Genomic DNA, 15,253 nt, shown 5'->3' on the forward strand with positions numbered 1-15,253 from the left:
ATAAGAAGGTAAAATAATACTGGAAGGAAGTCAGACTTTAGATTTAAAAAAACAGACCTGGGGAAACTTGGGTCCAAGGAGATGAAAGGATTTCTAGCACAAATGAAAAATTCATTGTTTTCCTTCTCACCCCTGCCTAACCTCTCAATAGGAGATGATGATTTATAAAGTCAAATCTAAGAGCAGACTATATTCGAGAATGGCAAAAGTCACAGCATTAAACTCTGGGTGGTAAAGCCCAGAATATTTGGATGATCTGATCTCTAGTTATGGATTAGTTAAGCTTTGGTCTTGAGCTCATGAGCACTACCTAAATTATTATTATTTATAACAATTAGCCTAAATACCAAACCCACATAAGACAGAGGGATGACACAAGAGGACTTCTCCGTATCTGGCACCACTAACACTGGCTGGATCTGCTTCACACCTTTATTGTTGAACCTGCTTCACGAGGAATATGGGGCCAGGTACCAAGTTAAGTCTTTGCAAAGTAAGTGAGTTGGTCTGGCCTAGACACGAAGAAATCCATTTTCTTTTTTTTTTTTTCTTTTTCTTTTTTTTGCAGTACGCAGGCCTCTCACTGTTGTGGCCTCTCCTGTTGCGGAGCACAGGCTCCAGACACGCAGGCTCAGCAGCCATGGCTCATGGGTCCAGCTGCTCCGCGGCATGTGGGATCTTCCCGGACCGGGGCACGAACCCGCGTCCCCTGCACTGGCAGGTGGACTCTCAACCACTGCGCCACCAGGAAAGCCCCAGAGTTCCATTTTCATCTAACCTGGATGGCGGGTAAAGGGTAAAACAATCCGGTTTTAATGCACTCTAAACCACTCACTAGACGGGTGACCTTGGACAAGTGACCTGCCCTCCTCAATCTGCTGTAAAGACTAAGGAGATCACGTACATTCAGCAGTTAGCTTGTGCCTGGGACAGGTAAGCCCCCCGTATCTAGGGTAGACTTAACTTGAGTGAGTGCACACACCCTCACAGGGACATACTGGCTAGAATTAGAAAGAGAGAAATGATTGAAATGACTTCCTCACCGTTACTCAAGGAGCCATTTGCCAAAGAAGAGAAGCTCTGTGCAACGCAGTTACCACTTGGACTCCAAAGCTCATCTTTAGAAGGAGCAACAGAGGTCTAGGCGCCGTTTTCAAATTTCGTTTCTTTTTTTTTTTTTTTTTGCGGTACGTGGGCCTCTCACTGCTGTGGCCTCTCCTGTTGCGGAGCACAGGCTCCGGACGCGCAGGCTCAGCGGCCATGGCTCACAGGCCCAGCCGCTCCGTGGCATGTGGGATCTTCCCGGACCGGGGTACGAACCCGTGTCCCCTGCATCAGCAGGCGGACTCTCAACCACTGCGCCTCCAGGGAAGCCCCAAATTTCATTTCTTGAGCCCCTGGGTTTGCATTTATGCCTTTGGTGCACCTGTGGATGAGGCTGGGATGGAGTCAAGGGGTTTGGCAGGTTCTGGGCTCCCCGACTCCACCCTCAAGCTAGGGGCAGCTCTGCAGTGGGGTTCTTGTCACAATGCATTTGGAAAAGAGGTTCCCGGTGCCTCTGTTTCTGTAAAGGAAACGCACTGTCTGGGCAAGCGCGCTGAGTTCTTAGAGCTGCTCTCTTTTGGATCTTGTCGGATCTGAAGCCGTCGGGCTGTTACCTGTAACCAGGCCAATGTGGCAACCCTGGGGGGGGACAGCTGAGTGCCCAGGGACAGGACGACAACATCAACAGCACAGCGCACTGACAGAAACTCAAGAGCATCCGAAGAAGGAGCTCCAAGTGCTCTGAGATGCTGTCGCCCTCTAGACGTCCCCTGAATAGCATGCGTGACATCTAAAAGGAAGGCCAGCCAGAGAGGCAGAAATCGGGAGGCAGAGAGTCACTCTTCATCCTCTCAAGTGACAGAACAGAATGAATCCAGGGAGAAACGCAGTCAGAAGAGCCTCAGGGGCGCAGGACAACGAGAGTCTTGCCAACTAAAGGTTTGTGAGCACAGCTAAAATGCTTCTAGACACAGGAATAATTTCCAGTCAGCACCTACACTTGGTGGATGGTACAGAAGCTCTCAGTGACTATGATGTGTCCACTTCCGGTTACGTGAGCACACACGTGCCTTTTCACAGGCAACCCCACTGCGAGGTTATACATTTAGCCCCTTAGAAATTAACACGATGGAAATCCACTATCTTTTAGAGGAGCAGTGAAGGATAAAAGACACCTGGATTTCCAACACGTCAGCTGTTAATTGGTGTCAGATCTCGGGTTGTTAACCTCTCAGAGCCATGACGTCCCCAACTAGAAAATGACCAATTAACTAACCCCCAAGATTCCTCCAAACTCGAAGAATCTAGTGCTGAAGTAAACAGCGTACTGAGGCAGTTCCCTCTCACCTCTAGCAGTCATTTTTGCAATTTTTACAAAAGGACCCTCACATACGGCGCCATCTTTCTCCTCTTTTCTTTCCCATCTCCGCCTCCAGAACAGACGAGCAGCCCTCCAACTCTGGCCCTTCTCCCAGCTATTGCTATACTGTGCTTCAAATCAAAAGGAAATGTCTAGGGCTTCCCTGGTGGCGCAGTGGTTGAGAGTCCGCCTGCCGATGCAGGGGACGCGGGTTCGTGCCCCGGTCCGGGAGGATCCCACGTGCCGCGGAGCGGCTGGGCCCGTGAGCCATGGCCGCTGAGCCTGCGCGTCCGGAGCCTGTGCTCCGCAACGGGAGAGGCCACAGCAGTGAGAGGCCCACGTACTGCAAAAAAAAAAAAAAAAAAAAAAAAAAGGAAATGTCTAATCATCAACCAGCACCTAAAGGACTGACCTCTGCATCTTATCAACAGGCCAAAGCAAATTATCTGTAAACCTGAATACTAAGTAAGAGTTTAATCTGAGCTTTGTTTGGGATTAAAGAAGTATGAAGATGGATGGATGCTCTCTACCGGAGCCAGAAGAGTGAGATTTCAAAATGCAGAGAGTGACGGAGCAGGAGCCAAGTGCTCGTTGCAAAGGACTGTCCAAGCAGGATCAATGGGTGCACGAACCCAAGGACAAACAGCAGTGATCTGAATGCTTCTGAAAGATCTAAGGAGCGGATAAATACTCTGTTGGTGGTGGTGGCCAAACTTTCAAGTAACACCAAGTTTGTAGGAAAGAGGGATGTGAATACACCTCGGGAAACGTCACCTGGTCTGGCAGCTTCAGGAGACAAAAGTCTACCAGCTAGTAGTTTAGAGCTAACAAGTCAGGGCTTGTGTCCCAGCTCTGTGCCATATTAGTTGTGAGGACTCGGCAGTGTCACATGACCACTCTAAATCTGTTACCTCCCTTCTCATATGGGAATGAAAACAGGACTCTGGGTTTCCCTGGTGGTGCAGTGGTTAAGAATCCACCTGCCAATGCAGGGGACACGGGTTCGAGCCCTGGTCCGGGAAGATCCCACATGCTGCGGAGCAACTAAGCCCGTGCGCCACAACTACTGAGCCTGCGCTCTAGAGCCCACGAGCCACAACTACTGAGCCCACGCGCTGCAACTACTGAAGCCAGCGTGCCTAGAGCCTGTGCTCCGCAACAAGAGAGGCCACCGCAATGAGAAGCCCGCGCACCGCAATGAAGAGTAGCCCCCGCTCGCCGCAACTAGAGAAAGCCCGCGTGCAGCAACGAAGACCCAACACAGCCAATAAATAAATAAATAAATAAACAAACAAATTTTTAAAAAGCAGGACTTCTTCAAAAGTTGGGAGAATCAAATGAGATTGATTTGCATTGGCTTGCAAGATGCTTAGAACAGAACGTAATAGGCACTACATGAGTATTTGTAGTCATTTGTATTCAGGAGTGTCCCCTGGCCTTTGTTAGGAGCTGGCACCCCAATTCTGGGGGGCCTCAGAATGTAAAAGAGGAAGAACAGTGACTAGGCGAGAAGCCGGAAGGCTGGTGGAAGGTGCACCTGTGGGAAACTCCGGAGAATAAGGGACGGGAGGGGATTTTCACAGAACTCCTGATAGGAGCTTCCCACACATTCTACTTCATTTCAGCCTCACAGAAACATTATCCCCACTTTCATAGAAGAGGTCATTGGGACGTCAGGAGGCACAGCTTGATTCCTACTTGGCGCTTTGGTCTGCTGCGTCCCTAGAATGGGAGCACCATGAGGGCAGGAACGGGGTCTGGCTGTCATAAACACAGTTCGTGTGCCAGCCTACCTGCCTCTCCAGCCTAGACCCTTTCTGCGGGACCGCGCGGAGGAACACATAGGCAGAAAGGAGGAGCCCACAGGTCCTTCAGATGCGCCAAGGAAGCCACAGAAGTCTCTGAAGCACCTTCTCTGTGCAAGGTGGGGTGGGGGAGACAGGGAACTGGCTGTGGGTCCAGCCCTCAGAGAGCCTCGCGTCCGGCTGTGAAAAGCCATCCAGTAGGACGAAGGAGGACGTGAGCCGCGCACTTGACGGGCAGAGGCGGCAGCTGCCGCATCCCGGGCCAATGAGGCAATGAACCTGTGGGACTGATGAGGTCGGAGGAGGCCGAGTCGCCCTGTGGTCCAATGCCGGGAGGGTCGGCATCAGATGAGTTCTCTGGAAAACCTTTCATCCTGCTTACTGCTCAGTCAACATCTCTCTGAATGAGCTCACATTGAACATGTCTTTTGCCTTTAGCCATCTGATGATCATTTTTCAATCCACATCCTTTATAGAAATAGGTCGCTCCTCAGCTGGCTGGAGAGGAGGAGAAAAAGGCCTGACCCCAAAGAAGACAATTCCAATCCAAACACAGCCGGGAGTGTTTGAATGATGCACTGAAGATCAGAAAGACACTTTCAGTGGGTATTTGGAAATCTCCCGAGTGAACGCCCGGATGCTAGGGATGTTGTTGGCGGACATATTTCTGCCACCTCTGGAGAAACCGCCTCTTGGACTTTCTCGTGCTCCAGCGAGGGAACTCCAGGTGTCACCCGGCGGGCAAATGGTGCCCTGGGGCAGGATGCATGGGGACGGCTGGCCCACACAAACAGCAGGTCCCCTCCCAGCCGGCAAACATGGGGAAGGATGTCCTCATCGGGCTGAGACGGAGAATGTGTTCCAATCTTTCAAAAGACTCTGGGCTACGCTGCACCGGATATGAGAACGCATCCTCTTAAACAGAATATTGCCGGGAACCGGGGCTCATCTGTTTTTACACAGATGGAATTCTGATGACCAGCCCCACTGATCTCAGGAGACAGAAGGGGTTCTTTCCTCTCTGAAAGCAGGGGAAATTTGAAACAAACAGTACCCCAAAGAAGAAAGAAATCTGTTGTCCTAAAAGTAAGGGAAGGAAATGACAATCTGTCTGTTTAGACTCTTACGAAAAAAAAAAAAAAAAGAAAGTAGGCATATTCCCAGCAGATCTACAAAAGCTGTAAGGAAAAGTTTTGGCAGACACCCCAGGAATAAATACAAGGAAAAGGTCTGAACCCTTTATGATGAAGAGATATTTATTTGCCTTACAAATCCTCAATTATGAATTCCTTACAGAAAAGATGTCCTCAGAGAACACGGGAAATAAAGCCACCTGGCAGATTTCAGGATGACTGTGTGGGAGCTCTGGAGAGCGTCTCAGGGAATGAAATGTGATTTTTTCACATGAAAAGTGCACGCCTGGAGAACTTGTCATTAGGGTCGGATATTTTAAAAATAAAACAGTGCATGTAAAAGAGCAGTGAAATGGGAGCACTTTGAAAATAAACACCATTTGGTGGCAGCGAAGAGTCTCTGGGACTCAGGGGAAAAAAAGTGCTCAGTGGCACTTTTACCAAAGGGTGAAGGGTACAAAGATAATTAAAAAGAGAAAGGTTCGGGGTTGGGGGAGAGGGAGGGAGGGAGAGAAGTGAACCAGTGATTTAAAAAATTAGCAGCATCTGGTAGTTGAAACCTAGTTGAAACTACTGTTATGAGTTAATTTATATGGTTTCCATTTCTTATATTGTGAAATAAGGGGGCTTATCCTTCTGACTCCAAGATTCTGTGATTCGACTGTAATATTGAGAAGACTGGTCTCAATAAACGGGAAGAGAGCAAAGGGAGGGGACGGTGATATTTCTTTTTCAGTTTTTAAAATTCCATCAAAGTCGTTCACTTAGGTTACAGATTATCATTCTGCCCTGGTTTTCTTTAGCAGGCAAATATTCCTTTACACAGGCGGATGTAACTATATCAGTATAAATGGCTTTATTAGTTGTTTTTTTTTTTTTACCCCCAGTGAGAGAGCAGAAAGGGACAACCGTGCTGTCTTTTCACAATTTTGACTCAGGTCTGTCCTGCTCAAGCCACGGCCAGAAACATCCATTCCCCGGAAAGAGATTTCGCAGCCCTCACCGGTTACACAGTCCCATATAAACACACTCTGGCAGAAGGCGAGCCCTCTGGCAGTGCTGCCGGCTAAGCTCATCTGCAGGGCACTGAGCCTGGGACCAACACTAAAGGTCCCTGGAATCCTGGGCATCATTAGACTTAAGAAGAGACAGGCAGCCGACAAAGGAACCTTTAAAAGGCTGGAGAGAAACAGAGGGAAGAGAGAGAATGAGAGCCAAAAAGAAAGGATGAAAATGGCACTTCCCTGGCGGTCCAGTGGTTAAGACTCCATGCCTCTAATGCAAGGGGCGTGGGTTCGATCCCTGCTTGGGGCACTAGGATCCCACATGCTGGGCAGCAAAAAAACTGACAAAGTTCCATCGACAGACGAATGGATAAAGAAGATGTGGTACATATCTACAATGGAATATTACTCAGCCATACAAAGGAATGGAATTGGGTCATTTGTAGAGACGTGGATGGATCCAGAGACTGTCATACAGAGTGAAGTAAGTCAGAAAGAGAAAAACAAATATCGTGTATTAACGCATATATGTGGAATCTAGAAAAATGGTACAGATGAACCGGTTTGCAAGGCAGAAGTGGAGACACAGATGTAGAGAACAAACATATGGACACCAAGGGGGGAAAGTGGCGGGGGGTGGTGGTGGGATGAATTGGGAGATTGGGATTGACATGTCTACACTAATATGTATAAAACAGGTAACTAATGAGAAGCTGCTGTATAGCACAGGGAACTCCACTTCGCTGTACAGTAGAAACTAATACAACATTGTAAAACAACTATACCCCAATTTAAAAAACTTGACATAAAGTAATTGCAAAACATAAAGGAAATAAATTTGAACTGTAGGAATAAAATCCATATTAAAAAAAAAGAAAAAAAAGGATGAAGATGAAAAGAAGAAGAAAAAAGCCCCCAAACATCATGTGATTGATACCAACTTCAGGCCGTGTATTTTAAGCTGAATACAGCCCTGACCATAAAGCTGGCAGACCCCTATCAGATCAGTTCTCTGGAAGGAGAGACGGCAGACAGCTGGCACCCTCATTATTATGTTAGTTATTAATAAACTGCCCAACAATGGCAGGAAGTGCTGGCATTCAGAGAGGGCGAACGTGTGAAGAGTTGAGTCATGGACATGGATGGGTCCCAGGCAGAGCAGGCCCTACACTCAGTACAACATGTTTTTCTCCAGAGCGGAAAGGGTCAGACAGAGCTGGGGGATCCCAGCAGACTGCAGGGTTTTGTTATATTTCGTGTTTTTTTTTTTTTTAACCAAATATCCATCATCACATTCTTTGCAATCCTACTCTTGACAATGAAGATGACTCAACTGCCATATCGTATCATTAATCCCACAGCCCAATTCCTATTTATAGACACAACATGCCATTTTGTTTTTGGAGACAGTGGGTGGCTTCTGGCCCTGTATTTCCAATCAAAAAGCCAGCATCAGTCTCACTGTTCTATTCCTCTAAGAAAGGATGTGCAGTAACATTTTTTTGTTTGGGGGCAGTTAATGCACAGCCCACATGGGCCTGCATAACACAGGGTGTCTCCTAAGCAAGTCTGTGCCATTTTCTTTAAATCGGCTGAGAGCAAAAAAACATCTCCCTGAGCCCCTACCCTCCTACTGAAACCAGAACTGTTCTGGGATGGCAAATTCCAGAAGCAATGCTGGGACAATCCTACACTTTTTCCCGCTTTCAGAGGAGCTATGGAAAGGCCATGCGTGTTCAGCATGCAGTTGTTTGGTTTTTTCTTTTGTCATTCCATTTTTTTCCCTTTCCCATCTGTTTCTGAGATTTCAAGAAATGGGGGTAAGGAAGAGAGGAATAAACCCTTTAAAGTTCCCACAAAAAGGATTTCGGATGCTTTTTCTGAATTCTGAAAACATCATCATCACCAAATGTTTTGAATTCACAGTTGTCCTCTCAAACTCTATCTGAACGCTGGAAAATCTGGAGGCTCTCCTAGGGCACAGTGACTACAGCGTCCCCTGCTTGTCACCACCCCGCCTCTGCCACCCCGCAGTGGTCAGGCAACAGGCTGGCCGGTTACGCAGAGGTGCAGAGCTTGTGAGGAGACCAAGATGGGGGTGGGGGTGGGGCTCTGCCGGCCTGGAACGGGGGCTGCGCCCTGAGCTGCCTCAACGTCCCTTCCTCCAGGGGATGCTCTGGGACAAGGGTCCTCACACCTCCTTTCAAAGCCTGCCCGCCGGAGCCCCTTCACGAATGGATTTGGGACGCGGGTTCCATAACCTTCCTAGGGTCTGAATCTCATGCAGTGCAATTTTGGGAGGTGAGGGCTTGATCCCTTTTAATCTGACACAGCTCAGAAGGCTCAGCACCTCTAAGGGTCTCTAGTAGGACTACAGGTCTCCCACGGGACAGCCCTGGGCGTTACCACCTAAGAACGCAGAGGGTCTTGGCCCCGAGCCTTAGTAAATCATTTCAACTCTGCAGACCTTTTCTTTTTGAGATGTTAGCCCCTGGCTCAGGTCATTAATAAGTGTGGACTTCTGACTTCTTCAATGATATCAATAACATGTCTTCATTTCTTTAGCATCTGAGACCTCAGATAGCTTTAAAATGACTGAAGTCCACTACTCCGTAATGATGTACCCTTGTTAAATAGGAAAATCACCTTCAAAGTTACTAAGAGTTGGAAATATTTTATCTCTGTTTTACATCAATAAATAGAAAGCAAACTCTTTGAGGAGAGAAGCTGTAACTTTTCAAATGTTACGCGTAGGCCCTAGCAAAGTTCGGGAGCTAGAAAAAATGCTTATACCGTAGCAATATCACAGTGTGGTTACACGGCTCAGTTACGGCACAATTTGGGGACAGACAAGGGTGGAAGGATAAAGGAAAGATAATGAGGAAGGAAGGCGTTTGAAGGAGGGGCCTGATCTGACAGGATTAACCTCTGAAGGTCTGATACCATCAGGACAAAAGCGATACAGTCCAATTGGAGGGAAAATGTTAGTGGCAGGTTTATGAGCGATCTTGGCAAGGACCAAGATAGCATACACTCTGGGAATGTAGAAGGTTCTTAAAACGCAGCACATGCAGGATTCTTACTAGTATCCTTCAAAATTTAATTTTAATAATCGTGTATCATTGACATCAGTCTTGGTGATGGTTTTTTAAAACTTGACACCACAAGTGGAGGCACCAAACGTAAAAATAAGCAGATGGGACCACATCAAACTAAAAAGCTTCTGCACAACAAAGGAAACCATCAACAAAAAGGAAAGGCAACCTACTGAATGGGAGAAAATATTTGCAAATCATATATCTGATAAAGGACTAATATCCAAAAAATATAAAGAACTTATACAACTCAACAACAAAAAACAAATCCAATGAAAAAACGGGCAGAGGATCTGAACAGACACTTTCCAAAGAAGACATACAAATGGCCAACAGGTACATGAAAAGATACCCCACATCATTAATCATCAGGGAAATGCACATCAAAACCACAATGGGAAATCACCTCACATCTGTTAGAATGGCTATCATCACAAAGAACACAACAAATGTTGGCAAGGATGTGGGGAAAAAAGGGAACCCTCATACCCTGTTGGTGGGAATGTGAGTTGGTGCAGTCACTATGTCAAACAGTATGGAGGTTCCTCAAAAAACTAATAATAGAGCTACCATATGATCCTGCAATTTCACTTCTGGGTATTTATCTGAAGAAACGAAACAGTAACTGGAAAAGATATCTGCACCCTCATGTTCATAGCAGCATTATTCACAATAGCCACGACATGGAAACAATCCAAGTGTCCACCAGTGGATGAATGCATAAAGAAATTGTAACTATAACACACACACACAACGGAATATTATTCAACCATAACAAAAAAAATGAAATCTTGCCATTTGCGATATAAGTGGACCCCAAGGGCATTATGCTAAGTGAAGTATATCAGAGAAAGACAAATACCATTTGATCTCACTGATACATAGACTCTAAAAACAAACGAACTAAAACCAAAAAACCCTGAGCTCATAGATAAAAAGAACAGACTGGCGGGTGTCAGAGACAAGGGCTGAGGGTGGGCGAAATAGGTAAAGCAAGTCAAAAGGTACACATTTCCAGGCAGTAAATAAATGAGTCATGGGGAATCATGTAAAAAATTTTAAAAATCGTGTATGGAACATCTACTGAGTCTTAGGCACAGGGTTAGAGGTAGCAAAAAAGAATTCTCAGGTGATGATCAGTTTCTCAAAATGCTTTTCAGGACTATTTATCAGACACCATCTTTTTTTTTTTTTTTTTTTTTTAGCACAAGGCAGTAGGTGAAGGAGAGACAATAATTGATCCAATAGGATACTAGGTTATTTGTATCCTATTTCCTGAGAGGTAGACCATAGGGTCTGGAAACTGTCATAAAAAGAGTGCGTAAACCAAGGCCATCCCGAAAGAGCGACGCCCTCTCCTGCTGTGGGAGCCCATCACTAAGAGGCCTTCTCCACACGCAGTCAGGCAGGACGCGCTAAAGGATGAAAAGCATGGGTGGGAGGCTAGCCTAGATTGCCGTCTGGTGGGGGATGGGAAACCGTCCCGTCCAGGTGGGGCTGCAAGGCCTCAGGTGAAGGCACCGTCTCCTGCACATGAAAAGTCAGAGGGGCAGCAATCAGACCTGGTGGCAGTGATGGCCAGATCGACAGGGCCTAGGAGTTCCCCGAGTTGACTGATGGAACACCTCCTGTGCAAGGTCTCTCCTTCCACTGACCCGTGGCCTTTCCTAAGTCAGAGGTGGGGGGAACCTCCCCACGGAGCCTCAGCAGTTAAGGACCATTCTTCAGGATCTAACATGCAGGGCTGGGCTGAGTTTGAAGTGCTCCCTGGCCTGGTCATGGGGCACGGCTCACACCTCACCACCTCAGCCCCCGTCTGCCCAGCTTTCCTCTTGCTTAGCTGAGCAGCAGAAGGTGGGCAGGGAAAAGGCCGAGGGTCTCGGTCCTAAAGATGGAGCCACCGCGGAAGTGGGGCAGGCAGGGGGCCTCGGCTACCTCCATCGATGCCCAAACAGTTTTGCCCGGGGTCCTCGTCACTAAGTTATCAGACATGAAAAAATTGCTCTAATATCCTGAGATAAAGATGCTTATATTAGGTGTGGGAGTGGATTCAGCAGGAAAGTTTTCTTTTGATTCACCTCCTAGGCCACGGGATTGATTATTAATGTCAAGCTGTTGGCGGTAACAGAGAGGAACTGCTTTCCAGCCTTGAAGATGCCTGGATCTCGGTATCTCATTTCTTTCCCCCCACTTTTTTTTTTTTGGCCGTGCCGCCAAAAAAACTGGGGATCCCAGTTCCCGCACCAGGGATGGAACCCGCACTCCCTGCAGTGGAAGCGCAGAGTCTTAACCACTGGACTGCCAGGGAAGTCCCTGGATCTCATTTCTGATGGTTGAATGATGTTAGTTCCATGTTAGATGCTTTGGGGCTCCTGTTCACCACCTCCTCTCTACCTGCTATTACGTTTGTACCCTTGGCAGCTGCCAGAGACAAAGGGCCCGAGCAGATGGACCAGGACACAGGTGTAAAAGTGGGGAGACCTAGGTTCCTTGATCTTGAGTTGCCCACCCACCTCGGGCTTTTATCTCTTCTTCAGCAAGAAGAGTGGCTCTCAAAGTGTGGTCCCCAGACCAGCATCAACATCACCGGGGAACTTGTCAGAACTTGCTAGAAATGCTAATTCCCAGGCTCACCCCAGACCTACAGATCAGACACTCCGGGGCCGGAACCCAGCTATCTGAGTTTGAACGAACCCTCCAAGGGGGTTCCGATGCACTTGGAGGGCAGGGGACCCCTGAGCTGGAAGAATCTTTTCTCCTGGGTATAACATGCCACATTCAGCACGAACGTAGATTTCCAAGGGGATATGAAACCACAGCAGGGATGCACCCCTCACTGAGGCTGAAGGAAGAGGCTGGCTCATCTGTGGCTGGATTAGGAGGACAGTGAACAGATTAAATCCAGGCTCAGAGCTGAGACTCTGGGCTTGAACGGGGGAGAGGGATGTCTAGAGGACAGTCACAGGGCTGACTCTGGCCCCACCCTTCATCATTCTGCAGGGGACAGGAAGTGGCTGGAATTCGAGGCAGGGGTCTCGGACTTTGAATGGCATTCTCTTTACTACAGCACCGTCCACGGTCTTCACTGTAAACCTCTAAGCCTCAGAAACAATGATTACTTGGCCCATTGTATTGATGAAAACTTTTGAAGGATCCAGGACAGCGCGAGGTTTACGGTGAACCTTAACGGTGATCTGGCAGCGGCAGAAACAACTTTGTGCAGCCTGAAACCTACACAATTTTGGTGGCTCCATTTAAGAAGAAGAATGCAAAACGTACTACGCTCACGGATTTTACAGAACGCCTGGCCCCGTGCACACATGACCTGGGTCCTCCCAGGACCTTAGAAAGGCCTGTCCATCTTCACCCTCGCCCTTCAGGTCTGAAGGTTTTCCTGGCTCTGATCGGACTCCACCAGCCCAGAAGCTAACTAGGCAGCTTTCGGCTTTCCCCACCCGCTCCTGTCTTTTCCCTTTATTTTATTGTGTTACCGTCTGCAGTCACCACGTGTACAGAGATGACCCTGGAAGATGGGGTAAGGCAAAGACTTCTTGCTTTACTCTCTGGCTCAGAGGCAAGGAAGTGCGTACTGGCTCCAAGAATCATCAGGCCTTGACCACGTACGTGGCCTGGGGGGTGAACTGCGTTACACTTTTCTAACATTTCCAGACAATTGTTGCCTCCCTCTCGCTCCAACTCAAAGCCGCCCCCCTTCCTGTCACTCCAGCCAATGGCATCCCTCCTCCTGAAGTCCAGCCCCATCTCAAACCTCGGGGCATTTCTGCCCCTCCCAACACCTCAAGACAAATGACTGGCCCAGGGCCCCGCAGAAACAGACGGCCATCTGATCCCCTGACCCTCCCTTTCAAAGCGCACCGGACCACACTCGGCGACAGGTCTCCTTTCCAGAGGATCGAGGGTTTTCTGTACTTTGGAGAGCCTCGAGAAGTCCCCCTGGGAACGGAATGTGGGTCACTCAGCAAAAGCACCACGACCCTGACCTTCAGCCCCTCCTCGTATAATTCTCCTTGAGTGACACACAGGAAGCCCGCGCCTTCCGCCATCCGTCCTTGGAGCGGCATTCCTGCCGCTCGGCCACCAGCACTGGGAAGGCTCTGGAGGCTGCTCGAAGGCAGTTAGGTGGCCTTCCCACACCGTGAGGTTCTACTGCGGCTTCTCCCCCGCCCCTGCCTCCCCGTGGTGACACTCTTGGCCGTTTCCTCGGATGCCCGTTGGGCCACAAACCTTGCTCAGGACATGAGAGTCGGCGGCTCCGCCCTGCCTCCCCGGAGCACCCCAGCCCCCGGGGGGCCCCTCTCGCGGTCCGCGGCGGATGCCACCCACCTGAGGACAGCAGGCTGCCGCTGCTGCCGCTGATGATCTTGCCCTTGCTGCCCATGTTGGCCAGCTTGGACGTCTTCAGCGTCCCCGTCTCCGTCAGGTCGATGGCGATTTCGCTCAGGCTGCGGGCGGCATGGATCTTCGACTAGAAAGACCACCGGGTTGGACAGGTTAGACGGGGGACACTCCCCTCCGGACAGCGATCGCTCGCCCGCCCGCCTGTCTTCCCGAGATCCAGCAAACGGCCTCACGGCCCGCGAACTGCCGCATTTTTCTGTCTGTGTCCCCAGGGCCCAACGCTCATCCCCTGAAGCTTCTCTGGTGGGAGCAGATAAAGCTCCAGAGGTGACACGGCAAGGAATTTTCGAAGCCTGTTATCCCACAGGCTGTATGTACAGGGCTTACAAGTGTGGACTTCGGAGTCAGATAGACCTCGGTGGAGTCCTGATTTGGGGAAGGACTTAACCTCACGAAGCCTCATTACTCGCAAGTATAACACAGGGAAAGCACCACCTACCGCTCACGGTTTTGTTAGGGTCAAAAGAAGTGAGGCAAGTGAAGGCCTCCGTCTACCGCCAGTCCCCTCCCCTCCCCTCCCCCTCTTCACCCCCCCCACCGCCTCCTACATAGCTCTCAATGAACAGTAGAAATTTTACTTGCTACTGTGATCTCGTGCTTAAAAGAAGGAGGAAAAAAATAATTTTCAGCTTTGTGAATGATTTAAGAGATGCCTGAAGCAAATTTAGGAAGTTCCAGTAAATTCTAAGGTGGTTTAAACTCTTAAATTATTAGCCACGGAGCCATGAAAACTTAGAGGGTTGGGAAGGGACCACACTGTCAGCCTGCAAGCATGGTGTGTAAGGGCTTCTGGAACAAATGCTCATCTGGGTGCTCGGTTCCTACCAAGGGGGCACCTGACACGGTGCTTTGCTTCTACTTTGGTACCTAAACATATGAGCCAAAGTCTTCAGGTGATGGTTAAAAGTCCACTCCATTTATTCTACAGATTAACTGGCCCACTTGGTCAAACAGTAACAGCAAGTTAGAGCAATTAGAAGCGGAATCCGCATTCGTGATTACGTTCCTAACTCAACGGTTTGCAGTGAAGCTCTCTGCTCTGGTTCCCACCTTGGGAGGCAGAGGTGGTTTGCGTGTGCCCCGCATGTGTTGGACGTTTTTTTTTTTCCCTTCTTCAAGAAATTAATTTGTGACAATGCTTCAGGAAGCGGCTTTCGCTGCACTGCGGACTTTTGGAAAACAACTATAAATCCTAGTATAACCTGTACATGTGCTGATCTTTTTTTTTTTGCGGTACGTGGGCCTCTCACTGTCGTGGCCTCTCCCGTTGTGGAGCACAGGCTCCGGACGCGCAGGCTCAGCGGCCATGGCTCACAGGCCCAGCCGCTCCACGGCATGTGGGATCTTCCCGGACCGGGGCACGAACCCGTGTCCCCTGCATCGGCAGGCGGAC

General features: G+C 48.9%; 1 protein-coding gene across 7 annotated transcripts in view; it reads right to left on the minus strand.

The window, feature by feature from the left end:
• The window catches only part of FRMD4A (FERM domain containing 4A), a 346,032-nt gene that overhangs the window by 46,107 nt on the left and 284,672 nt on the right, over positions 1–15,253 (minus strand). For all 7 annotated transcript variants that reach the window (XM_060097751.1, XM_060097749.1, XM_060097748.1 and 4 more), the window contains exon 14: positions 13,786–13,927. In XM_060097751.1, the coding sequence (XP_059953734.1) occupies positions 13,786–13,927 (142 nt within the window). The remainder of the gene's footprint in view (positions 1–13,785; positions 13,928–15,253) is intronic.

This window comes from Mesoplodon densirostris, chromosome 4, assembly GCF_025265405.1.
Source record: "Mesoplodon densirostris isolate mMesDen1 chromosome 4, mMesDen1 primary haplotype, whole genome shotgun sequence".
In the NCBI taxonomy this organism is placed as follows: Eukaryota; Metazoa; Chordata; class Mammalia; order Artiodactyla; family Ziphiidae; genus Mesoplodon; species Mesoplodon densirostris.